This window comes from Anas platyrhynchos, chromosome Z, assembly GCF_047663525.1.
Source record: "Anas platyrhynchos isolate ZD024472 breed Pekin duck chromosome Z, IASCAAS_PekinDuck_T2T, whole genome shotgun sequence".
NCBI classification, from domain to species: domain Eukaryota; kingdom Metazoa; phylum Chordata; class Aves; order Anseriformes; family Anatidae; genus Anas; species Anas platyrhynchos.
This window is the reverse complement of record NC_092621.1, coordinates 75,726,680-75,751,800: the sequence shown is the minus strand read 5'-3', so window position 1 is coordinate 75,751,800 and position 25,121 is coordinate 75,726,680. Positions and strand designations below refer to the sequence as shown.

General features: G+C 40.1%; 1 protein-coding gene across 6 annotated transcripts in view; it reads left to right on the top strand.

Annotated features, from left to right (window-relative positions):
* PALM2AKAP2 (PALM2 and AKAP2 fusion) overlaps positions 1 to 25,121 on the top strand; it is a 258,500-nt gene that overhangs the window by 130,673 nt on the left and 102,706 nt on the right. For all 6 annotated transcript variants that reach the window (XM_072030988.1, XM_038170133.2, XM_038170135.2 and 3 more), the window contains one exon: positions 20,735 to 20,817. In XM_072030988.1, the coding sequence (XP_071887089.1) occupies positions 20,735 to 20,817 (83 nt within the window). The remainder of the gene's footprint in view (positions 1 to 20,734; positions 20,818 to 25,121) is intronic.

Sequence of the window (25,121 nt, the reverse complement as noted above, 5' to 3'; positions counted from 1 at the left end):
GAGAGAAAGAGAGAAAGAGAGAAAGAAAGAGAGAAAGAAAGAAAGAAAGAAAGAAAGAAAGAAAGAAAGAAAGAAAGAAAGAAAGAAAGAAAGAAAGAAAGAAAGAAAGAAAGAAAGAAAGAAAGAAAGAAAGAAAGAAAGAAAGAAAAAGAAAGAGAGAAAGAGAGAAAGAGAGAAAGAGAGAAAGAGAGAAAGAGAGAAAGAGAGAGAGAGAGAGAGAAAGAAAGAAAGAAAGAAAGAAAGAAAGAAAGAAAGAAAGAAAGAAAGAAAGAAAGAAAGAAAGAAAGAAAGAAAGAAAGAAAGAAAGAAAGAAAGAAAAAGAAAAAGAAAGAAAAAGAAAAAGAAAAAGAAAAAGAAAAAGAAAAAGAAAAAGAAAAAGAAAAAGAAAAAGAAAAAGAAAAAGAAAAAGAAAAAGAAAAAGAAAAAGAAAAAGAAAAAGAAAAAGAAAAAGAAAAAGAAAAAGAAAAAGAAAAAGAAAAAGAAAAAGAAAAAGAGTTAGTTTTAGCAGTAGCATGTTTGGTTGCTTGTAGATGCAAGAACAAAGGGAGAGGAACAGGTGGAGGAGGATAAAAAGGGCTCATACCCAGAAGAAAGGAACTGAAAAATGGGTCACCTCCTCAGACATGACAAACCAGTTCAGCTTTTTGAGTATTTCCATAGTGTATAATGCATCACTGGCTACAGATTCCCTCCAGCTATAGATGAGTCTGCTCCAGCACTGGGAGCAATATGGTAGGTTTTTGAGGGAAGGGGTGTGTGTTGGTTAAGTTAATTAGCCTTGCTGAGACAGAAGCTATCTATTCAACTGAGCATAACCCCGTACTGAAATGACTGTACTGCGTTTAGCCAGAGTGGTTACCTCTAGGCAGCATTATGTTGTGGTCTTAAGCATCTTTAGGCTTAAGTGGAAGGGTACTCTTTAATAACATCAGAAGCCTTTGATCATTTACATTTCACTGGAGCATGCTACATACAGATTACATAGCCCTGGCATTTTTTTCAACACTTTGTTGTGCTGCTCAGCTTTTGTTGTGTGGTTAGACATTTCTTCTTAATATGCCACACTAAGATATAGAAGCATTTTTATTATTAAAGAAACAGGGGTCCATAGAGAAATTGTTGGTGCGATGGAGTAAATGTTTCCTTCTGCTGACTGACTTTAGCAGTTTTATATCATTAAATATGGCTCAGTTGCCAGGGAGATGGGCAAAGCGATGAAGCTGTTAAGTACCAAGTGCAGTAAACACATGCAGAACTGCACACAGAGAAAAGAGTTGACATCTGGAAATTCTCCACTGTGGCTATTTCAGTCTGGTTTTCTTGTTACAGAAGCTGAAGGTCGTCAGGGGTTAGTAAATCAGGAGAGTTAACTAAGATAGATGGCTTCCATTTACACCAGCCTGGGAAGTAAGCAGCCCTTAACATGAGATAAGTCATTCACATTTTTACTGATACAACTTGAGCTGCAGACCTCATGCTTTTTGGGGTCATTCTTGAATCTCCAGCTCATGGAGTCAAGCAAAAATAAGAAAAGCTGCAGTTTCTGGGCTTCCTGGCTGAGAAGAAAATCTGCAAAGTACATGTTCTAGCTGCATGAATAAGCCCTGCAGATCTGTGATACTCTGAGTCTCCCTCTCTGTGTCATTTAAAAGACTACAGACATGATTATTAAACAGCGCTGAATGCAATAAATAAATGACAATCAAACAGACAAAGAAGCTGCTGAAACCTCACACACTTTATATTCTTCACTTATTTTATATGTCAGGATTTAGAATTTGTAGAGCTGGAAATTCTGTGATTACTTTACAGATTTATCTCTGCAATGTGCCAAACAGTCAACAAATGTAAACAAACCTACCATGGAGGCTGTAGCCTGCCTGTTTCTATGTCCTTTACTCATTACAGCTCCTATAAGGGAAACATCCATGCTGAAAGCCAGAGACTGTGTTCAGAGTATTTCGTATCTGTAGTGGAAAGAAGAAATAAAAGACTAAAAACCCTTTTCTTTCATCCAGCATCTGGACAAGTCCACCTATACTCCATAGGTCAAAAAGGATCAAGTCCAGCCTGATGCAAAAAGACAGATTTCACAGTTTAAGAGGTGCAAATAGTGAAGGCATGGCCACTCAGCCCCTTCCTTACAGACTAGTCCACATGTCCTGTCAGGATCCAGGCCCCCAAGCCCTGACCCAGCCCAGGGAACTCACTTTGCCTGAGTGGGAACTCAGTCATGGCAGAGATTGCCACAAAGTGCTAGAAATAAAGAGCAGTACCAAAATTAGTTTGAAAGATCCCCTCTAATGCAATGTCTGTTTTAAGGCTGGTTTCCTGGGTGCTGGGGAGATTTCAGGCTGTACATAACCAGTGCAGGGAGGAGAGCACAGACTGTGATCTGCATACCAAAGAAAGCACTCCCAGCTTACTCTGGGAAGTGCATTATGTGCCATTGGCAGCATCTAAGGTGTGATTGCCTTGTCTCATAAAAGGAAGAGAACTGGCACACAAGCAAGGTCTTCCATTCAGGAATGGCCCTGATCTGGGCAGCAATTCAGTTATCAGATCTGTTTACAGCACTGAGGTCTAGTTTTTGAATACCCAGGAAGGACATTTGCAATAATAGAAGAGAGCCAGACATATGCTTAAATTCAGTAGTATGAATAGTCACATGTACTTCACTGGCTCTGCCCATATCATCCCATTTCATTGAACATCCTTCACAAAGCCCTAAATGGGAACAGCAAAAGAGTTTCACAGATGAGCCATCCTCTAAAGCAAATTCCTTTTTGGAGATGAGTATTGGGCAGTGAGTGAAATATTGTGAAATGTTGTTAAGTGCCTCAGAGAATCTGACCTAGCTTCACTTACAGGTCTTATTTTTTATTTTCCTTTTCATATAAGAGCTTCTTTTCCAAGAGTTCTGTTTTGCAGAGTTGCCTTCCTTAGCCCTTCCCCACATGGCTTGGAAGACAACCATGCATTGTCCCTATGGAGCATGGGCAGGGAAGGAGGCAAAAAATTATGACTGTGCGCTCTTTCATCTGGAGAAGCCTGAGAATATTGGCAGCATTGGAGCAAGGCAAATAGTTCTGATTCACTGGTGAAAATAAACAATCATAAAAAAACAAAGCAGGGAATTCTTCCATGCTTAACCCAAGCTGAAACATTCTATGAAAATTTCTGAGTTGGTTAGTTGTTCAAAATGTGTGTGTCTGTGTGCGTGTGTGTTTTCAAATTCAGAAGTTTCAATCAAAACTGTTGTGTTGGAGGCACTTAAAAAAAAAATAAAATATATTTCATTTGTAATACTTTAGGAATGTTTTGACATTATCTGAATATTCCCTCCAACTTTTTTTCATCCCAAATTGTTAGTGGATTTCAACCCAAATTCATTCTCTCAGAGTTTTTGTTTGTTTCTTTGTATGTTTGTTTGTTTTCTTGAACAAGACTTTGCTGTTTGGATTCAAGGGGAAAATTCATTTGGCTCTAGCCAGCACAGCACTCCTCACTGAGGGCTGGAGGGCTGACACTACAATTTCAAGTCAACTGTATGTGATAGAGAAGAGCTGGCCTTGGGCAACAGCTGCATGTTGTCAGTGCTGGGTGATGCTCCTTCCTCTGCTCAGCATGTCCAGCTCTCTGACTTCCCCTGAAAAAAAAACTAGGCAATACTGAAGTCTATAGGAAAAATGTCATCCAGACAACAAGGTCTGAACCCAAAACAAACCTTCCCTATCTCACTTCCACTGTATAAAGTAAGGTAAATTTGAGTCAAGAGGCTGGAGGCAAGATAGAGGCAAGAAAATAAGATGTTTGTGCTCAGGGAAAAAATGCCTTGCAAGATGCCCTGGCCCTCCAGAGAGCGCTCAGAGGTGACAAGCAATCAGAGAAATACTTTCTACAGAGAAAGACATGGCCTTAAAGACAAAAGCTCTTCAAATTTGGACACTGCTTAGAGACACTGCTTCATTCTTTAGACACATCACCTGAGCTATTTCCCTCAATTTATCTGTCTTTCCTGTTTTTTAGTTGGAGACACTGTGCATCTTATGATAGCAGTGTGACCACTAGTTCATGTTATAATGGCTGTCTCCAGTAAAGCAATTCTAGTGGCTTCTGCCTGTTCTGGTATGTGTAATTAATACTGAATACAACAGAGTTAAAGAGACAGAGTTGCTAAGACAGAGACAGTGTCTTTAAGGAGAAATCCTCTGCTACAATAAAATCTATGTGCTTTTGTGAAGAGCAAGCCAAACTTCTCTGCCCACATAAATGCACGTGTCTGTGTGAGTCTTAACACCACTGCAAGATAATTCAAGACTCATGTGCTGATTTGTCATATAAAGAGGATAGGTTAGAAAACTGGACCTGGAACAAGCAGGGCACAAAATTCATTCTATGTGTATACCAATTGTGTCAGTACCCCCCAAAAAAGGTTGTAAATTGGGTGATTTTTTTGTAACTCAACACACTTACATTCCTATTCTGGCTCTGGCAGTGGAGGTAGTAAAGACAGACTTGTGCCTAATCATGCAAGGCATGACCGACGTTCCCAGCTCCACAGAGCTGAAGACAAGTCAGGCAAGGAGAAGCTGGACCTACAGGTGGAAAGGAGTCCTGTGAGGGAAGGAAAGAGGGGCACTTCAGTCGTAACTGTAGATTTTCTCCTCTCCGTGGGAGACAAAGATTCAACAGGGTGTTTATCTTGTTGATTTATTTGAGAAACATGAGAATGGATGATTGGCATTAACTGCTGAGATCGTTTACTTGCACAGCTGGCAGCATTGCTTAGGAGCTTGGTTTAGGTGTGTCCACAGCAGCAAGGAGCACAATAAATTACAAGTGGACAAAAAGCCAACTTTTTGCAGCACTGATGCTGAATGTGGGGTCAGGCCTGCCAGGCATCCCTCAGGGAAGTCTCATCCCATTTACAAACCAGGGCAAATCAGGGTTTTCCTTTTCTGAAAGTGGCCAATACATCATCTAGTCTGCAATAAGCAAAAAATAAGCAGGAAATCAGCAGACAAAAGTAAACCTGGGAAACATGCTACAAAGCTTTTTTATTTTTTTTTCCTTTCTTTTCTTTTTTTTTTTTTTTTTTTTTTTTTTTTTACAGCCTGTAACAAGCTTTTCCTAGGTTGGAACTATCACAGCCCAAACACAGATGTGCTGTCTCTGTAATTCAGAGTAAAGAGGCACATAGACCACAAAGATCAGGAACCAAGCCAAACCCAGACTTCAGTGTTAGGCAAGACATGGATTTTGGACAATGGTGACAGACACTATATGATTTAGAACTGAACCTGCATCCAGGCTTCCCCAGGAAATGGGTGAGCCAGTACCTGTGGTTTGGTGTGGACTCATCCAAATTGTTGATCATGTCCACATCATACCTGCTATTAACCAGATGTGTAGACAAACATGGAGCATCTCTATATCATTAACTTCAAACACAGAATACCCCAAGCTGATCTACACAAGTCCATAGACCTAAAGACAAAAAGTCAGCTTCAGCCAGAATAAAAATGATGGCATTCAGGTCTCCAGATGTGAAACTTCCTTACTATTTTCTGTCTGGGTTTAAAACTAATCATCGCTGGGGCAAGATCAGCCCAAGACCTTGTCAGTTTTGTCTTGCAGGCTTCAATCAAAAATTGCAGTAGCTTTATGCTGGAATCAGCACTGGGCAGAAACATTATAGTCACAAAGAAATTCTTACTTGTGCACATGTATGTCCACATTTGTGTGTTTCCATGTATGTGTAGACAATCCCCCTTTCCTGACACAACAAATGCAGACTTGAGTTTACAGAAAAATATTTGTGTTTAATACTCAACAGTCACTCCTTCTGTCAATATTTATCTTTGGGTTTTTCAGATCTACCTAATCTGAAGGTCCCTGAGAAAATAACTCTTTTTTTTGTTTTCAGTACATCACAGGTATCCTAGAAGGTGGCAAGAACAAATCAACCGTGGAAAAGATATGATAACACATATCAAAATGCTGGCCTCAGACCCAGTATCTGATAAAATCTGCTAAAGCTTCAGCTGTGCAGTATTACCCTCTCTGGAAGCAGTAGTTGGAGTTCTGTCTCCACTGCAGTCAATGGGAGTCTTGTTACTGGTCTCTTGGGACCAGGATATAAAATAAATCTGTGTGTGCAAACCTTTGCAGGCCTGGATCCTAAAAAAAATTACAAGCTAAGGGGCTGTCTACACGGAATGATGTACTACACTACATAAACCATAAATTTAAATCAGCATACTAGTATTAAAAAATACCTGCTTTCCATGGAGAAAAGTTAATTTTAAATGTCTATTCTGCTGTCATGAAGTTCTGAATATGTTGTAAAGTTTCCACACTTAAAAAAAAATAAAAACAAACTCCTAATTCTATACATACAGATAGTGTAGTATATTCCTCTCTCCTAGTAAAGAGATCTGAGACCTCAGCCTGGCAATCAAATCTTTATTAAAATAACAACAATAATAATAATAACAACAACAACTTCCAGCATAGCCATAAGGGATAATCTAATGAAGATATGTGGAAAACTTTACTTGGTGTTGGTTTACTTATATATATTACTTATACCTCTGCCTGCACAGACTTTTGCCAATTTTGCCAGTTGCTTTTTGTGCAATTTGTTGACCCACCTTCAAGGTTTTGCAGTTACATCTGTGTGTTCCCAGAAGCATGATCAAAATTGCTGAAGATTTTGAACATGCAAATTGTCTAAAGAAACATTAAGGTGACATTTGGATTCGTTATTACCAGGAATATTGTGTGGCTTAATATAAGTTCCTCTTCATTTAGTGTTCCTCTTTCATTTTTATTAGAATCAAATTTTCATTTGTACAGTACATGAATTATTTTATCAATGACACCTTGTGCTGCAAGATATATAGAGTTTCAGTTATACCTGACTGGCAGCTAGCAAAATGGATGGAGAATGAGGGGCTAATGCATTAGGTGTAGTAGTGTTGCTGGAATAAGTGATTCAAGAGAAGGAGGATGTTGCAGGGTAAATAAGGACATCAGAACTGTTCCCAGAAATTTATTAATCAAAAACTACCAGGATCATGAAGATGACCATATTTGGAATAATATGTGGTTTCAGGAGACTGTTTTTGGTTTTTGGACAAAATAGTGAAACCAGTATGTTTACACATACAAGCCTCGACTGAGCAACTGACGTACTGTAAAGCTAGACTCAAGAATCATTACTATGTCAATGACAACTTAATACAGTGAATGCCCAAGTGCCAGCATCTCACATTAGAGCATCTGTGCCTGTGCAACAGACTTGATGAGTTATTTTGCTAAATTACCAACCAACCTAGGTATTTGTGTAGTTAATTCCAGGCAATAAGTGAACTGAATGGAATCGGTCTTCAATATCTGAAGTATGAAAGACACTTTTCTAAAATATGAAAGACAAAGGTGTATGTTATATCTTAATATTTAGTGTGTATTTTAAGACAAGGCAAAGTTAGTATTTAAGTGAATATGGCTTCTCACCATAGGAGTTACTGCCTTATAAGAGTTCTGCAGAATAGGCGTGCAGCTGTGCAGTTATACCACATGAAAGCCATCCATGTGATGTTGCCTTTTTAAGCTCCTGTACCCAGTGCATGGGTATAGCATGGCTAATAATGTTTTCACCCAGCCCCAAATGTTGCTGTATCTTAGCACTTCATGGACATTCATGCAATGAAATGTCACAGTATCCTGTTAGGGCAGGGAAGTACCCTATTTACTACTACATGTAAAATGAGGAACTGAGGTGGAAGGAAACAAAGTGGCTGCCTGCAGTGTCAGAGCCCAACCAATTCCTCAGAAACATTTTCCAAGGCTGATATGTCTCTTCACTGTTCCCCAAACGTTCCCAGGCAGGGAGCTCTGCTGCTCAGATACAGGGAGCTCCAGTAAAACCCTCCTGCTCCCAAGGTGGGGACAACTACTGTCCCAAAACCTTTTGCATGCACAAGGACTTCCCCTCTGTCTGGCAATGGTCCAGCAACCAACTCCAGGGTCTGGAAAGCATCTGTTGCCCCATCAGTCTGCATCACTAGCATTGGGAGCTGCAGTTTATGCAGGCCAGTTCTTGTTTTATAGCTTGGGCTGTGTTGTGCAGTTTGCTCACTCAGAGCCAAAGAAAGATTACCTGCTACTGCTTTATGGCTGTCTTTGTGCTAGTGCATTGATATGGGATAGAAGAGAAATGCTGCGGTATTGCACAGCAGAAGCGTGACTGCATTAGAGAGATGTCTTCTCTGCTTCCTTGTACGAGCAGTACTCTGACTTCATGCTTTTGTGAAGGGCAGAAAAGCACAAGAACAAAAATGTTGTTTTCCCTTGTTGCTTCTTTTTTTTTTCTTTTCCTTTTCTATTTTCTGCAATATTCTGGTAACTCATTCTCAACTTACACAGTTTTCCAGAGAAGATTACCCAAGTCACTGATGCCTAGCAAGAGCACACTGACAGAGGCTGGCAGGGCAATCAATATGTCTTAATCCACAGTAGCCAGAGATGTCATTACACAGCCACCAATACAAAGCAATATCCCATTTTATCAAGATATGGCCTACTTTTTCATTTTATAGACACAATAAAATAACAAATTACAAATCAGGAACCATTTGGCAAACACTGTTCCACTAAAAAGGAAAGAAAAGAGCCCCTAAGTGAAGATGAAGGGGGAAGGTTTGGTACATCTTTAGTCTCCCCACACTGTTTCACAGCTTCCCCATAGCTGAAGTCATCAAGAGGGAAGGGAAACACAGAAATAGGGAAATGCTAGCCTGCTGTGCACCCTCCCCAAATGTTTATTTAGAGGGTGAATATGCTTCCCATTATAATTCTAAGCAGAGCTGAGCACCCAACAGCAATTCTCATAGAAATCCAAAAAACAGAACTAAGCTCAGAATCAGGGAAGAGGGATTCATAGTCCTATTCCATTTGAGTTGCACTGAACAAGCCTCTGCTTGTGTTTCCATCTGTTTATTTCCATTATGTACATAAAACGCCTTAGGCCAGGCACTGTCTCTCAATGGTATTTGCATTGTGCTTGGTGCATGAAATATCTCTGCTCATAAAGCCTATTAGTTTTAAAGTGTAGGCTTTGGGGTAGCACTGAAAAATTCATATGACCATCACTGTTTTCCAAACTTTTTTTTTTCTATCTGAATTCAACTATTCACCTCTTTCTGCTAAATATAGGGAAGTAAATTGAGTGCTGATACAAAGATGTGAATATCTCATTGACTTCAATGGCCATTCAGCTTAGCGATGTCAGAGCTGTATTAGGCCTTGGGTCCCAAACTGTCTTGTCTGCTTTTGCCATCTGTCTTTCTTTGCTAACCTAATTCCTTATTAAATAGGGCATCTGCAGTGAACGTGAACCTATTCTGCTGATCCTTTCTCAGCAACAAACATTGCTAGAGGCTAAAATTCCTGAAAGTTATGACTACTTTGACTGCCTGTGCTTTGGATGCCAAGTGAGCTTCTTTTAAGGTAGCCTGAAATTCAAATTGTGAAAGTTTGATATTCCAGAGCATTCAATCCCTTTGCAACAATATCTTGGACATTCAGATCTGTTACTAAGCTGCTTAGGAAATCATGACTTGCAGCAGCACAAAATCTATTATCTGGCCTCCTTAGAGGTCCCTGCTGGTACTGCTAACCATGGCAGCTCACCTACCATGTAGCTGAGGATGGTGTTATACAGCAGAATAAATAAATAAATAAATAAATCAGTTAAAGTAAATCTCTCTAAGTTAGATAAGGCAGGAAACAATAGATCCAGAAAATGTATTAAAGGGACAAGGCAGAGATATGCTGTGGGTCAGCCTTAGGTATTCCAGCTTTTTTACTGTCAGTCTGGTCCAGCAGGGCATTCATTGTGTTCTTAGGTAGAGTCTTTAACTGAGCTGGGAGATCGCTCACTGTTCTTAGAAAGAGAATATGGAAAATCCATACAACATACCTGAGTAGTTCAATAAAAAAAAGCATGACAGTTATTTTTATCTGTTACATGGTGCAGTTTGTGAAGAGAATTGCACAGCCTGAATAAAGGGAGAAGCAATCATAAACTTAATTTAAACTCAGACTGAAATCACAAATTGAGAGCTGCTGAGGATCAGGTCATTTAGTTGTCATGTAAGGAAAAAAAAAAAAAAAAAAAAAAGAAAGAGAGAAAGAGAGAAAGAGAGAGAAAAAGAGAAAGAGAGAAAAAGAGAAAGAGAGAAAGAGAGGAAGGAAGGAAGGAAGGAAGGAAGGAAGGAAGGAAGGAAGGAAGGAAGGAAGGAAGGAAGGAAGGAAGGAAGGAAGGAAGGAAGGAAGGAAGGAAGGAAGGAAGGAAGGAAGGAAGGAAGGAAGGAAGGAAGGAAGGAAGGAAGGAAGGAAGGAAGGAAGGAAGGAAGGAAGGAAGGAAGGAAGGAAGGAAGGAAGGAAGGAAGGAAGGAAGGAAGGAAGGAAGGAAGGAAGGAAGGAAGGAAGGAAGGAAGGAAGGAAGGAAGGAAGGAAGGAAGGAAGGAAGGAAGGAAGGAAGGAAGGAAGGAAGGAAAGAAAGAAAACTCTCATCTTTTCATTATGTCTCTACAATTTCACATTCCAGGCAGGACTTGACATAAAAGCAGTGATTCTTTGAATTTTGTAATATAAGAAATTCACAAGAAATTCACCTTGCTACATTCCAACCTTAGTTTTGCAAACAGGAAAGGATTGAATGTGTAGCCTGACATTTGGGGGCTTAGTCTTAAACCTTTTGAAATTTCCTGGTCTTCGGTTGATTTCAGAGCTGGAATCTCTCTACAGAACAAGCTGCCTCTTTAAAATGTTACAGTTTAAAATGTTATAAAAGTAATAACTCTGGCACAGAAGCAATCAGTATTCAAGTTACAGGTAATATGAAAGTTAATTCAAGCCGTGATGTAATTTTATGCTCTTTTCATGGTCTATTCCACTGGCATTATGGGCTTATTGTCAAGATGAAAGCTGTGAAAAATGTTTATCAATAGTCTGGTACAGGCTCTGCATTGCTTTTTCTCAACAGGATAGCTAATTCTCCTGGGAAGACATTTAACTCTATCAAAACTCCTCACTTCTTGTGCTTCTTTCTCAAAGGGGGAATGGAGAGATCGAAGGAAATAAGTCAGGCGGAGAGACATGGACATACAGTGCAAGAGCTACATTTTTAAGGGAGGTTAGCTAAGTTTTCCTGAGCCTCAGCACTCCTCCAGCTGGGCCCAGGGCTCAGGCTCTGAATTGGGAATGAGAGATCCTTGGCCTGTGTCTGTTTCGGAAGTACAGAGTGAAAACACAATTATTTTTTTTTCTCCAGTCATGTTTATTGCTACTGAAGTTTGGTGGGGCTGCCAGACAGAATCCAGGTTTCAGGATGCTTTCCTTACATGAAATCCTAAACTGTGGGACAATTACAGGAAAAAAAAAAAAAAAGACAGAAAATTACATCCAGTTAGACCATCCCTGTGAGCAGGACTCAAAAAGTACTCGTGAAACACAGCTTGTCTCATAATGCTCTAAATATTGGTTGGAAGGTGATTGATGTGGCATCACTCAGCATTGCACACTAACTGTGATCCTTCCTTAAATATTAAACATTTAGTTGTAAAATATAACTCAATATCATGATACCAGTGTCATACTTTATTTTATTTTATTTTGCTTTCAAAGCACTTTATCTTTTCCTGTATTAGAGAGTCAAGCAATTCCTTATTGAACTTTTTCAAGCATATGGCTTGGATAAGAAACATCTCTGGAGTTTTGACCAGCAAATTATGCCTCTTTTGAATTTTGTGGCTGGAAAATGAAATATTTCACTGCCTATTTTAATTTTGGGGAGGTGATATTTGAGTAACTGAGGAGGATATACCATATCTGGATATTATGTTTGGTTGGTGATTTGCTTTTTTTGGGAAAACAAATAGTACTTTGAAAGAAAACACTATAATTTGTCCTAATTATATGTCATTTTCTAAAATTTCCAAACATCCGCAGTGACCAGAGCCTGATGCATCTTCTCTAATTGAGCCATAACTTACTCTGTAAGTACTCCCTCTGAAACGACTGAAACTGATTACCATGCAGCACAACTAAGTTTAGGTGAAGACAGGTGTCTTTGTCCTTAAGCATCTGGATGTTATTTCTGATCTCCTTTTGTTAAAAATCAGATTATTTTAGCCTTGCATAAAGCAGCGATTTTAACTTGACTATAAAGGTACAAACCCTGTTCAGAGCTCAGATCTCTGCTCACAGACAATAGATCTATATATATAAATATCTGGCTTGGAAGGATCCACTCTGCTTCCACTGTGATAAGATTACATGGCTTTCCAGCACAGACATGGCTCCTGCCATGATAGCAGCAGTCCACCTGCACCTCTTATCTCCCATGCATGTGTCTATGGAAGAGCAAGATATGAATCCGCTGTTGCAGAATTTGCATGATTCTCACTAGCATATATATAGCATAAATACAAGGTTGAGAAGTGTTCCTTCATACTTTACACATCACTCTTTACCAAAACAGAAGAAGACAATAACAAGGCATTAATTAATCTATCTGCTGTCAAGTAAAACTGGCAGTTTTAACTTTGCAATGAAGGGTTCATACCAAGTTGTCTGACAGAAAAGTTGCACATTACTTCAAAGCAACCGACAGTAGAATCTTAACTCAAAAGAAGAATCTTAACTCACAAAGAAAAACTAGTGATCAAACATTAGGACAATCCAGATAGTCTGGGCTAGGTCTACCTCACTGCAGTTTGACCCTTAACTATTATCTAGTCAGGCAGATGAGCCCACCCTTGTTCTGCTCGGGGATCTTGCTATTGCCTTGTGAAAGTCTGAAGTAGTCCTTCAAGGGCTTTTGCTGCAAAACCACCTAGTTTTATTTGTTTAACTTCCATGTCATCTGCAAAAATCTTGCACCATGGCTTTTTTAGCAGAGTGGAAGGAAGCTTTTCAGAACAAGCTAAATCCACCAGGGTGTATGTCAGAATTGTGTTCAGTCAGAGTGTGTGTAGTCCAACCACTTCTAATACGTCTTCAGTGAACTTGCCACTTTTGCCACACCTTCAGTTGCAAAGCAGATCCAAAATGTCACACAGAAGGAGATCATGAGGTGTGAGAGGAATATTGACAGTGATAAGTTCTCTTATATGCACTCTATTACCTGCAGCCAAATGTCAGCAGAGTATGACTGTCCCTCCTCCTCCAAAGTAATGCAATCTGACACATGTAAGGATTTACCCTGTTGAGCCACACAGGTTACTTTGCAAAAGGAAGACCAGACAATCATAATTGGAAGAGTCATCTAAAGATACAGTTTATGTAAAAAGGGGGATCACTTTCCTCCCATCCCCACCACCTGCACTACAAATGCTTTGCCACTTTTTCTAGGGGTATTTTCTATTGCAGGGAAATGTTTCATCTGCTCCTAGACGTCATTAGAGAGGGAGATATGTTTGACTGGATACAATCCCCTTTTGACAGTAGTGGAAGCATCCACGGCATCTTCTGGACATGCATGTAGCACTCCTGATTGTTGGTGCATGTGGCTCCAGGTATCAAACGTGCTGTGAAGATATGCCTCATCACTTCAGTATGGGAAGCCAGATTAGAGTAACAGAGACAGTTGATAAATTTGCAGCTAAATGCATTGAATGCAGGTCTTGTATTTCTCTCTGTTGGCTCTGTTGAGAGGGTAAGAAGCTCTTTGTGATATTTACACGTGCATTTCTCAGAGTCAGGAAAACCTTTAGGCAGATGCAGTGAAATGAGCACTACGAGCAATTTGTCTCCCTCACTGCAATACAGACGTGCACTTCCAGCACTGTTTGTGTAACTGATGGCTTTTCTTTCTCCCAGTAGCTTAGCATGTTTATCAGTAGCAGATTATCTTTCCAATTCATTTGCTCTTGCTGCCTGCATTGCATCAATAGTGCTAGAAGTTCTCTTGGATCCAGTTTCTCTCTGCAATTGAGCTTAAGATGTCATTATTAAAAAGAATTTGCATGAGTCACTTGTGCTTCCCTTTATAGCATTCAGGGAGCTCCCTGCTATTTCTGAACCCTTGAGCAAGGCAATGAACTCGTTGTTTTGCTGAACAGCCTCCACATGCAAGAACTAACACCAGACAAAGCTAGGAGGATATCTGCTCTCTTAATCATAGGACATCACCCTTTTTACCAGGCATTTCCAAATAAGAGAATGTACTCCAAGACAAATTATTATGAGTAGGAGAAAACAAATTACCAGTTTTTGCCTTCTTTCTGCCTCCCAATTCATGTCAGAGTTCTAGCTTATTTCCTGCAGACATTTTTTTTCTTCTAAAAGCTTCAGTGTTTCTCTCTCAATTTCATCATAAGCTGTTCACTGTGAACAAGAATGCTGAGATTGGGAGCAATTTTCTAAACAACACAGCAATCTTATTCTCCTAGAATAGCTTTAACCCTAGGTCTGGTCTATACTTAAGGTTTCATTGCAAAAATACATATATATATATGTAGATTATGGCTGTGAGTGATTTATGCTTGCTTTGTAGAAGAAATGGTGAAGTCTCTAGTACACTGGCAGCTCTTTTATGTGACTACTTCCAACTGTTGGAAGAGTTTTGCCCACTGTAAAGAAAACGTAAATAAATACATGCACAATACAAACACATATTAGTTTAGTCAGTTCATGTTAGCAATGGGTTTGTTGCTGTTGATCACCAGAAATTATGTTGGTACACAGAAATTCCTGGTTAAAACAAATAAGGAACAAAGTTTGCATAAAGTGTTGCATGATCTCATAACAAATGGCTTAGACTATAGCTGTCATGACTTCCCATACAACTGAAGTATGCTTAGCCACTCAGGAATATTGCTAGCCTGGGCTAGTTCAAACCACTCCTGACAGCCTGGAAGGGATCTGATACATCCTACTGGTGGAGATCTGTGATGGCTTTGACTACTCCACCTGTAACTACAAATGGAAACATTTTGGGGATTCCCAAAATGGCACCATAACACCTGCAACTAAAGTGTGCATATAAGATTTCTACTGAGTCTCTGATATCCATTCTTTGTAAAGATGCAGCACAGTGCTCCTGGTGTGGTCATGACCCAGCCAACACACTCTGAGGAGTGACACTAGGCAAGACTACTTTCTAATGGTACACAAAGAGGTGTGATTTCCCTCACATTAACCTTACAAGAGAGGTTTCTGCCATATTTGTTTATTTGTATGTAAGTCCAAAATACATCAGACAATAAAAGCTGGGGTTGAGGGGAGAGAAAAAGAAAAGAAGGAAAAAAAAAAAAAAAAAAAAAAAAGCATAAAAGCATCCTCTGGAAGAAAAATAAGCAAATCAGCAAAAGAAATTATGCCATTAGCTCTACAATCTGTTCATCCATCCCAGTGAATAATGCCACTATCAGATGCAGAAAAACAGATTAAATCTTAAGACAATTGCTACCAGAGAGACAGCCACATCACAAGGGAAACGGCATCAACAGCAATCTCTATAATAGTTTGGCTAAGAGTGAAGATTCTATGGAAACTGAGACTAAAATATTTTCTTAACACTTAGAGATGAACCTTCAAGGGCATATTTTCTTTACTATGTTTCCTTTCCCTAAAGGGTAAGAAAGCTTACTTACTACTGTTTCAAAATATAGCAAGGACGAGATTCCTAAACATACCATATGTTAAAGAAAACTAACTGCAAAAGACAGATAAATGAGCAGTTTTCTTTTCCACTTGAATTATATCTTAGCCTTCATGTTCACGAGAGACCTCTCCAATTCTGGAACTCTGTGAAGCCATCAAGCCATTTTGTGGTTCAATAAATAAATATCAGAACTCCTGCAGAAAGATCTTTTTCCCTAGATGGTCTCTGAGATTTTTTCTCCATTTTTTTTTCTCAGTGACCTTTTGTTATTCGCTACTATAACTGTAGTTTGTAGTTTAACATGGCATCTGTCTGCTGGCTTAGATGGACATTGCCAAGATAGCAACATGAGGACATAATTTAGTTTTAGTTTTTAATGACAAGTTGAATATAGCTGAAAGAAGACAGACAGAGGAACAACAGGAATCCCTGTGGTTCAAGTAAAGTGAAAACAGTTGTTCTAATGAATCCCACCCCTCGCCTCTTCAAGACCAAACAGGCCAGTTTAGTGGTGATCTGGGATTTATGTGGTTGGAGCTGGCCTGCTTTCTTCCAATCTGGCAAGGGCAGGGCACACTCTGGTGAGCAGCAGACTGTAGTAGAGCTGAGATGGCAGTACCCTCCAGGAGTTGAAGTCCAAACCAGGAGCAGTAAATATTCTTTTGGTACATGTGTGCAACTTTCCTTGGCACTGAAAGAGACTAAACATGCTCCCACAAATAACCTGGCTCTGCTCCCACAAATAACCTGAAGAGGATAATACATGCTAGACAGCTACGGCTGTTTTGCAAGTGAACATTGACTAAGCGCTAACCTTTCATAGCAGGCATAAATGAATATAACATATGAAATGAAGGAGGCTTGATTTAGTATGATTCAGTCACTGCAGGTGTTTTCCTGGTGAATACTCATAAGTGCTTTATCTACTTTTTCCTTTGAGGAGACAAATCCTCTTCTTAAATAAGTTCCCTGATTAGCTGCTCTTACACGGCAACCTATCTCTTCATAATCTGCACCAACTGCTGGTTGGTTTATTTTGCAAGAAGATGTAGGATGCCAGGCTGTAGATGGATACAGCCTGCCCCTGAGCTAGCAGTCTAATGGGACAGGGCTGGAGGTTGCCTCCTACCAGTTTAAAGACACAGTAGTGGAGTCTATGCCCTGAAAGTATAACACAGCGCACTCAGGTGCTAGAACAAACAGCAAAATTAAGACTTTCAATTTGTGGTTTCTGTTTTTGTTTTTGATTAGGAATTTTTATTTATTTGTTTATTTATTTACTTTTGTGGACTCATAAATATTTTCTAAGTAGGTTGTGTACCCTTCTAGAAATGTCACATTTTGGTAGTTGAATTGCATTTTAAGCTTTCTTTTCTTTCTCCAGACTACTTCTGTAGGAGTAGAGCTGAAACCTAAAGATGTTGACAGATTGAGGCAGACTTAAGCAAGCCCCCTTGAGTTGAGTGTACTGCCCCAGGGCTCTGCTAACCAAGGGAGACTGCTTCCCCTATGGTCACAGGGCTGGCCATGAAGAACTGTAATTCAAAAAAAAAAACCTGCTACATTCTCCATTTGCTTCTTAGGAGCATTGAGTACACAATAGTTTTCCATATCTCTTAGAAATACTTCCTATTTTGTCTACATTCTTCACTCCCACTGCCAACCCCATCACCAGGAGATGGTGGAATCTTGAACTTGATCATCACCCTCCTGTCTTGACAACATCTGCTGCTTTCTCTCCTGGCTTATGCAGGGTAGCTGACAGTCCAGCCCACATTCTTTCTCAGTAGCTGTCCCTTGATTTCTCTCCCAAGTTTGCATGGGTTTGTCTCTTAAGGAAAAAGACTATTAGCTCAGCTTCATTCCTGTCCTATTGTCCAGTCCTCTTCATTGTTAAATTCCTGTCATCCATCAAACCCTATTCACAGCTGAAATCAAAAGCAAATAAAAGGAAACAAATAACTCAGCACAGTGTTACACAGAACTGGAGCTAGCATGCACAGAGATGGATGAAAAGCCATTGAGCCCCAAATAGTGCTGATGGAGCTGCCTTGCAGCTGTTCTGGTTGAGTTACTCCATCTTTGCTGTGCAGACAATGAGAGATGTAAAACTTTAGCTCTGCTAATGGCAGCATGAACAGGTACTCTGTGAAGTCATTACAACACGTCAAAGGATGTTTAGGATTTTTCTTTAATCCAGGGATGATTACCAAATTGCTCTGTTCTTCATGCAGACTGAGACACAGGTCCACACTATGGCCCATCACCAAATACAGAGTATACATGTGAAGTCTACTGATGCTTACCGTATTTGGAAGTCTGTGAGATTTGTGGGAAATCTATCATTTTCTTACGTGTGTTAGTTTCTAGAACTTGGACTTTCATTACTTTTTTTTCTTTTCCTGGTTAAGTACATGTATTAGTGGTGTGATGCTCTCTTTTTAATCTTTCATGTGTTGCCATAACAATGGATCATATCAGTGGACAATTAAGTCCATTCCAGCACCTACCAAGGGTTATGCAGAACATTAGTCATGGCATAGGTGTGAAATTAGACAGTACACATACCCATTTAGCACACAGATCACCAGACGGTCCTTTATTTTGTGTGCATAGGCTGCGTCTACACTAGCATTTTAGCTGAGAACAGTGTCAAGCTCTTCAGTGAATTCTTCCCTTTTCATCAAATATACTTATGACTGGTTCAAAAGGGAAGTGATTCACACAGTGTGATGATAGTGTTGAGTCACAGGAGAGAGTGCTTTTGGAGGAAATTGAATCAGAAAGTCTTCTCCAGGGACACATGAAATACTACTCTACAAACCCTAGTGGAAACACAAATATTTGAATCAAGCATTAGTTCTTCAGGAACTGTGGTAACATTCAGTCCAGGGAATCAGACTAAATCTAGTCTGACATCCTATCTTGGAAATATTTGCAGAATAGATCTAGAGACTGCAGCACACACTGGCTCCATGTTCTGATCCATACACCTACTGCACATTTAGTTGATAATGAAAAAATGGCAATAAGGACATTTAGGATATTTGCAATAATGCATTCATCTGTGTAAGGACAAAATGCTGAAGGTTCAGTATTTCCAAATATACTGCAGAAAAGGACTTACAGGGAACTGAACAGTAAGAGATTCTTTTGTGATGTGTTAAAAAAGGGCACACAACTCTGCTTTACATCTCCACTTGTATAGCAGGAGTATACAGCTATCAGCAGAGAGTGAGTTCCACTATGCGAAAATGCTCTATGGACATATAGGAAGGAGGATCCTTTTGGCCTGAGATTAGCCCAGTCTGCACAGCATGAACAAGGCTATCAAAGTGAGCTGGAAATGAATAAATAAAGAGAAAAAAAAAAAAAAAAAAAAAAAAAAAAGTGCAGTAGATACCTTTCCAGCAGCACCACTTCCAAAGCAGCAGTACTCCAGGGGCATCACAGCAGAGATGAATGCTAAGGAGGGATGAATCCTGTGATAAAGTAGATTGGACCACTGGCTTTGTGGAGTTCTCCAGAATGCTGAGATCATAACAAGAAAAAAATAATCTCCCTGTCTCATTATTATGCACTTTCACACATTTAAATTCAATCTTTAAACCCAGCTAGAGGCCACCTGTTGGCTCGGTGAGCCATACAGACACCACAGCTCAGCATGTGGGAAGGGAAGGGCTCAGGTCAAAAGAACCTCTGCTGAAATAATTTAAAATCACCTACAGTATTTTAGCACATAAGTTGCACTGACATTTTTTATTATCTTCCCCCAGAGGAAAAGATGTCTCTTTGTGGCTGCCACAAACAGAGAAGCCCCCCAGCCAATATTGTTAGAAAGAAAGACCAGGCATGTGGTCACTGTGTACATATAACCAAAGGTCATATAACAACTGTATCTCAGGCTATAGCAGTGTCTGTGTGTGCTGCTGATTGCTGGACCAACAGAAAAGCAAAGGGCAACACTGATGCAAAGTTTATTTTGCATAAGTAATCACAACACAATTGAGAAGAGTATAAAACCACCAGTGGTTTTTAGAGAGACGCTGAAGATTACAGAGTGAAGTAACAGAGGAGGGCAGGAATATCTGTGTGTTAACCAATGACTGCAGAGGCATTTGAAGCTGTGTTATTGCTTGGGAAGTATTTCAAATTTAGAAAGTGCATACAGTGCTATGGTAGCACAAGGAGCATTGTTCACATATGCTCAGCATGAAGGTGTTCATTCAACAGTGCTACTGGAGATGATGTATAAATCCTTATATATCCTTACTCTGTACAGAGGAAAATCTGTATCCCCTGTAATTTTATTTCATGATTTAGTGAGCATCAAGCTATTTAACCTGACTTTAGTCCACCATGACTTATTGCAGTTACTGACACTGTTGTGGAAAACCCAAAAGCTATTAAGCAGCAGTCTGTGGCTACCTTTGCTTAACCAAGCTTGTCTCTAAGGTGAAATCTGCAGATACATTCCTAACTTCCTCTTCAGGCCTTAAGCTTGATGTAGAAATAAAATTGCAGAGGTTCCTCTTCCAGATGAGACTCACAGGCTGCCCACCCCATGGCCTGCAAGCTGTTTCTGCAACCTCTTCTGATTAGTGGTGGATACTTCCTGGGTGACAATCTAATGGTGTTCACTAACACAATGATCTCAGTTAGGTTCCTAGATACTCTTAGTTGTTCCTTTCTTCAGGATACACAGAAAGGCTGGAAAATCCTCTGACTTCACCATGGGATGGGATGGGATGGGATGGGATGGGATGGGATGGGATGGGATGGGATGGGATGGGATGGGATGGGATGGCATGGATTGAGCACAGGCACACCTGGAGCATGGCTACACAGGTGAGTGCAGAACAACCAGTCACGTCTGTCAGGGCTCCCAGGGGGTGTGACAGCAAGACCTGGCAGGCAGGGCTGTCCTACCACGCCCTCAGGGAGCAGGGAGAAGGCTGGCAACAGAGCACTGCTGGTAGAAATGGTCACAAAGCAAAGCAAACTCTCAGATGTGCACATTGTTCTGTGGGAAATAAAATGTCTTTGGTTTCATAGGAGCAAGAGGAATGGACATGCCGCCGAGCAACCCGCAGGGACTGTGCTCCTGTGAAAGCCCTGAAGCTGAGGAGAGGGCAGGGGTAAGTCGCCTCACACTACATTTCTTGGGGAAGCACAGGCATCCATGCTGTGCTCAGACAAAACATTCGTGACATCTGGCACTTGGTGGCATGGGCCACATCTTCCACTGAAGGGGATTGTCATGTTGGGAGCACTTCACAGAGCAGAGCCTGTCAGTGTAAACTGTATTCCCCTTGCTGCTGCTGGGTCTTTTCCATAGTATCTGAAAGTTTGGTGTCCTGGAAACCTGCATACAAGCAACTTGTCAGCACGTAGAGGGCAAATGCCTGAAAAATGCACACACAGAGAGGCTGTCCTTACCTAGAAGCCCACTGTGGTCTGGTGACACATGGAAACAAGTGGTTTTGGTGGGAAAGGTGTGATGAGGTTATTTCTTTTGCTTTGTTATTCTCAGCAAGATTGCATTCAGATCATGTATTTTTAAAGAAGCATATGAATTTCTAAGGAAAATATTGGGAGTAAAAAGGGAGTGAATGAGCAATGTGCATTCTTACAGGGCCAAGACGTCCATCTTCAGGGCTGCTGGCACAGCTGAGCATGAAGCACATGCAGCTAAAGACAAAAACAGCTAAAAACTGTTCATCAATTTGTTATCATAAACTGGATTTTTATGTTAGGAATCAAACTTGGATACACATGGTCCATATTAATTCCTACTTTTACTTTCACCTTTTACGTTTCTTTAAATTTGGCTAGAGTAATAATCAGGAATTCCATATGCTATTAAATTCAATAAATGTTCTTAACAATTTAGAATAGACTATAGAGCACAATATTTGTTCTCTTTTGAGCACAATATTTGTCCCTATTTGTTCGCTTGGCTGTCAAACACAACTAGCAAATTTAAGTTTAGCTATATACAGAGTGGCAAACCAGTATGTCATGACAGGTACCAGTCCGTGAGAATCCACCTTTCTTTAGGCAAATAACTTACCACACAAGCAATAAAAGTAAGGTTCAAACTGATAATTCAAAGCAGCCAAAATGAAACTTTCATGTTTTATTAAATCAGATATGTAAATCATTCCGACTGCGGTTGGAGCATGGACTTGCATGGGTGTTCCCAGATATGTTGTACTAGTGACTGCCAGTGCTTTGCTCAGTGCAATATTGCTTCATGGCAGCTTGAGCATGGCAAGCAGAAGCTGTACAACGTGCTGGGAAATCTCTGAGCTAGGTTTGAGTCAGCCCCTAATGTTCTCTGGCTGAAGCTAAGGTCATATTTAAAAAAAAGGAGGAAAAAAGTTCAATGACTTTGGAATGCAATTTGTTTTAATAACATAGTGCTTCTAGTGCTGGGGAGTATATAACAACATCTGACTTTGCATTGATTTCTTCTTAGTTTTAGAAAAGAGGTCGCAATTTTTAATAAAGGCCTCCCGCTGCAGGAGGAGGCTTAGTAGCGGAAGTTTGCAGGAGGGAGGCTGACTCAGTGGTACTGGTGGTGCAGAGTGAGCAGAATCTGCAAAATGCTAGCACAAGAAAGTCAATAAAGACCATGAGAGCATCCCCACCAGCATGGAAGAAAATGAATTTAGTCGTAGCAAAAGCTGAAGCACCAAAACTTTCATCAATGACTTGCTAACAATTTGTGGAAGGGAGAAGCTTGATTTTTGAGGCAAAGACTATATAGAGCACGTGGATAGAAACTTATCTTCCAAGCCTGAAATTGCTGAGAGAGAAAATCCCCAGACAATTATCCTTCCTATTGTTAGTCAGTCAAACAGGCAGTGATATTTTCATGTAAGAAAAGTATCAATTTTAGATTAACCCTGAAAAGAGTCTACGCAGATCTAGTTGCAATATTTTTTTATGATACCAAGAGAAAATAGATTCTTGGTTAATAAAAAAACAGCAAGCAGAAAACAGTACTTCTTTGTTACTTTCTAATATTTACTTACTCCACATGGAGACCCAGGCCATCACAAAGTTCACTTCAACAGACTACTAACAAGTAACGTAGGTCCTGACTGCACTCTTGACTGCATGGTTCAAGTCAATAGTAACAGCATACGTTTCAATAAAGCATAGAAAACTCTTGTAGATACCTTGTAGATAATGATGTTCATCACAGGTGAGGGCATGATATGGGTCTCAAAAGAGGATAAACAATAAACAAATGTTACACTTGATGCTAGTCATGATGCAAAGTAATACTCTTTATTACAAGGAAGGGAAAATATGCTCCTTCCAAAGAGGCACTGCTCATAGTGTGCTCAGACCCAGCCAAGATGGGCCTGCCAACTGAACAATGCAATGCTTATGAATGATCTTGGGGTTCCCAATGTTTTTTCCTTTTTTTTTTTTTCTTTTAAATAGCAAAATTCTGCTTCTTTGTTGTTGTGCCTAAAACACATCCTTGTTATGTTTGCAGCTCTTTTGGAGTTGAGAATACCACGTACTGTATTGCAAAGCCTTTCTTGTAGCTCTTATTCAAAAAATAATAATAATTAAAAAAAAAAAAATGTACATGTGTAGGAGTAGCATAAAATGCAGCTGTTTTTCTTTATTTTTCCACTGTCATTACTGCAGAGTGGTAAGAAGGAAGATGACACATGTATACACCATTTGACTTCTCTACAACACTGTCATACAGGAATTTGGGAGGCTGTCTTTGTGAACACCTCCTAATTTCAACAAAACTTTTATGATTATTAGGCAGGGTTAGGTGTATGTTGAAAGAATTTGTCATGCAGTAAAATGGATTCTGCTATTTTGCTGGAGTGTTTTATCAGAGATAGAGAACCTCAAGTTGCTCTTTCATTAGTTTTATGAAAGATTTTATCACCAAAGAACCTAAGTGAGTCTAGAAAACTCTGGAAAGATTAATTAATTTTGCTGGGGAACTGCTTAAAAAAAAAAAAATCAGAACAAAAAAGTCCAAACTTATCAAGGGTACAACTCCTTCCCCTCAGCCTCCCTTTAATCCTCCTGCCATAGAAGTACCATGGCCTCAGATTTTGCAGATAACTGAAAATGGCAGAGGCTTTGATATTTTTGGCACTGGAGAGCAGTTTAACAGGAGCCTGTGAGGTGTTCTTTCTGCATGGTATATCTGTCTGAAACTTGTGAGGCCAAAGAACAAAAACCCTTGGTCATCTTTGTAAACCTGTATGGTCCTATATCCCCCACCCCGAGCCCTCAGTTAAGGATGTATCTTGCTGCGATTCCAAGCACAGGGGTGTGCTGCTGAAATTCAGAGGTGCTCATGTCGTAAAAATCAAGGGACAGGTCAGTTCGAAGGAATAAAATCATCTTCTTTCTGTGGATGAAGGTTTCCCCAGTTGGCTCCTGCCAACCCTGGTTGTCACAGGCCAGGTTCCTGCCTGGACTTCAGGCTGGGTAACGGAGAGGAGGATCACTCTGAGCTATGCATACAAGCACACAGCTAGGAGTTCACTTGCAGTTATTGTCTTTGCTAATTGCTCTTGACTACATCTTCATATCATGACCAAAGCAGGCAGCACTGGTCAGGGAAGCTAAGGGACTGTCACTCATTCCAAGAGATCCCAGCCATTATGTTTGACCTCTGGCATTGTAATTTTATTCATGCAGCTCTGCCTGGAAGCTGTCAGAGACAGGTAACAAGACCGTCACGCTGTGGCAGCTGCGTGAAACCTGCCCACTGAGCTTCATTCCCAGCAACAAATAAGATTGCCTTCTCAAGCAGTATTTGAGTCAGACAACAAAATGCATAGCACTTTCATAGTGCAGAGCAAGACTTCCACACAGAACATTGTGTATTTTTAGTTAACAGGCCCATAATCAGCTCATCTTATACATCTCATTACAGTTTCATTTTGCATGATTTCACTTCAGATGACTGCAAAATGACACGAAGTTGTGACCCCAGCTTAGTGCAGAGACAGTAACTCCTTCAGCCCAGCCACGGGTTTAGTCACTAGGCTCCTTTCCTTCCTAAGTCAAGCACAGATCTTTAGGATACTTTGATTTGAGGTGTGGAGAGGAAATCTTCTTTGAACATTATCCAATTCTTTAAGATCTTCTAAGGACCTACTGGTGGGCTTGGTTTTCCCGTTGATGATTTCCAGAGGTGTCACCCAACCAGAGGAGCAAGCATCCAGCCTCTGACATGGGTAGGGCAACATAAACTTCTGGAAAAGGCAGCTTAACTGATGAAGGCTTGGTCATTAGCATGCAAAACTCACAAGATTAAAAAATGTAAAGAATTCACAGAAGCACTTGTTAATGCAGTAGCAGCATGAAAGAGGGAACATTAGGAGTGTAGCAAGAAATCCTTGCTACTCTTCTACATGATAGGGATTTCAGTCCATGGGGGCTG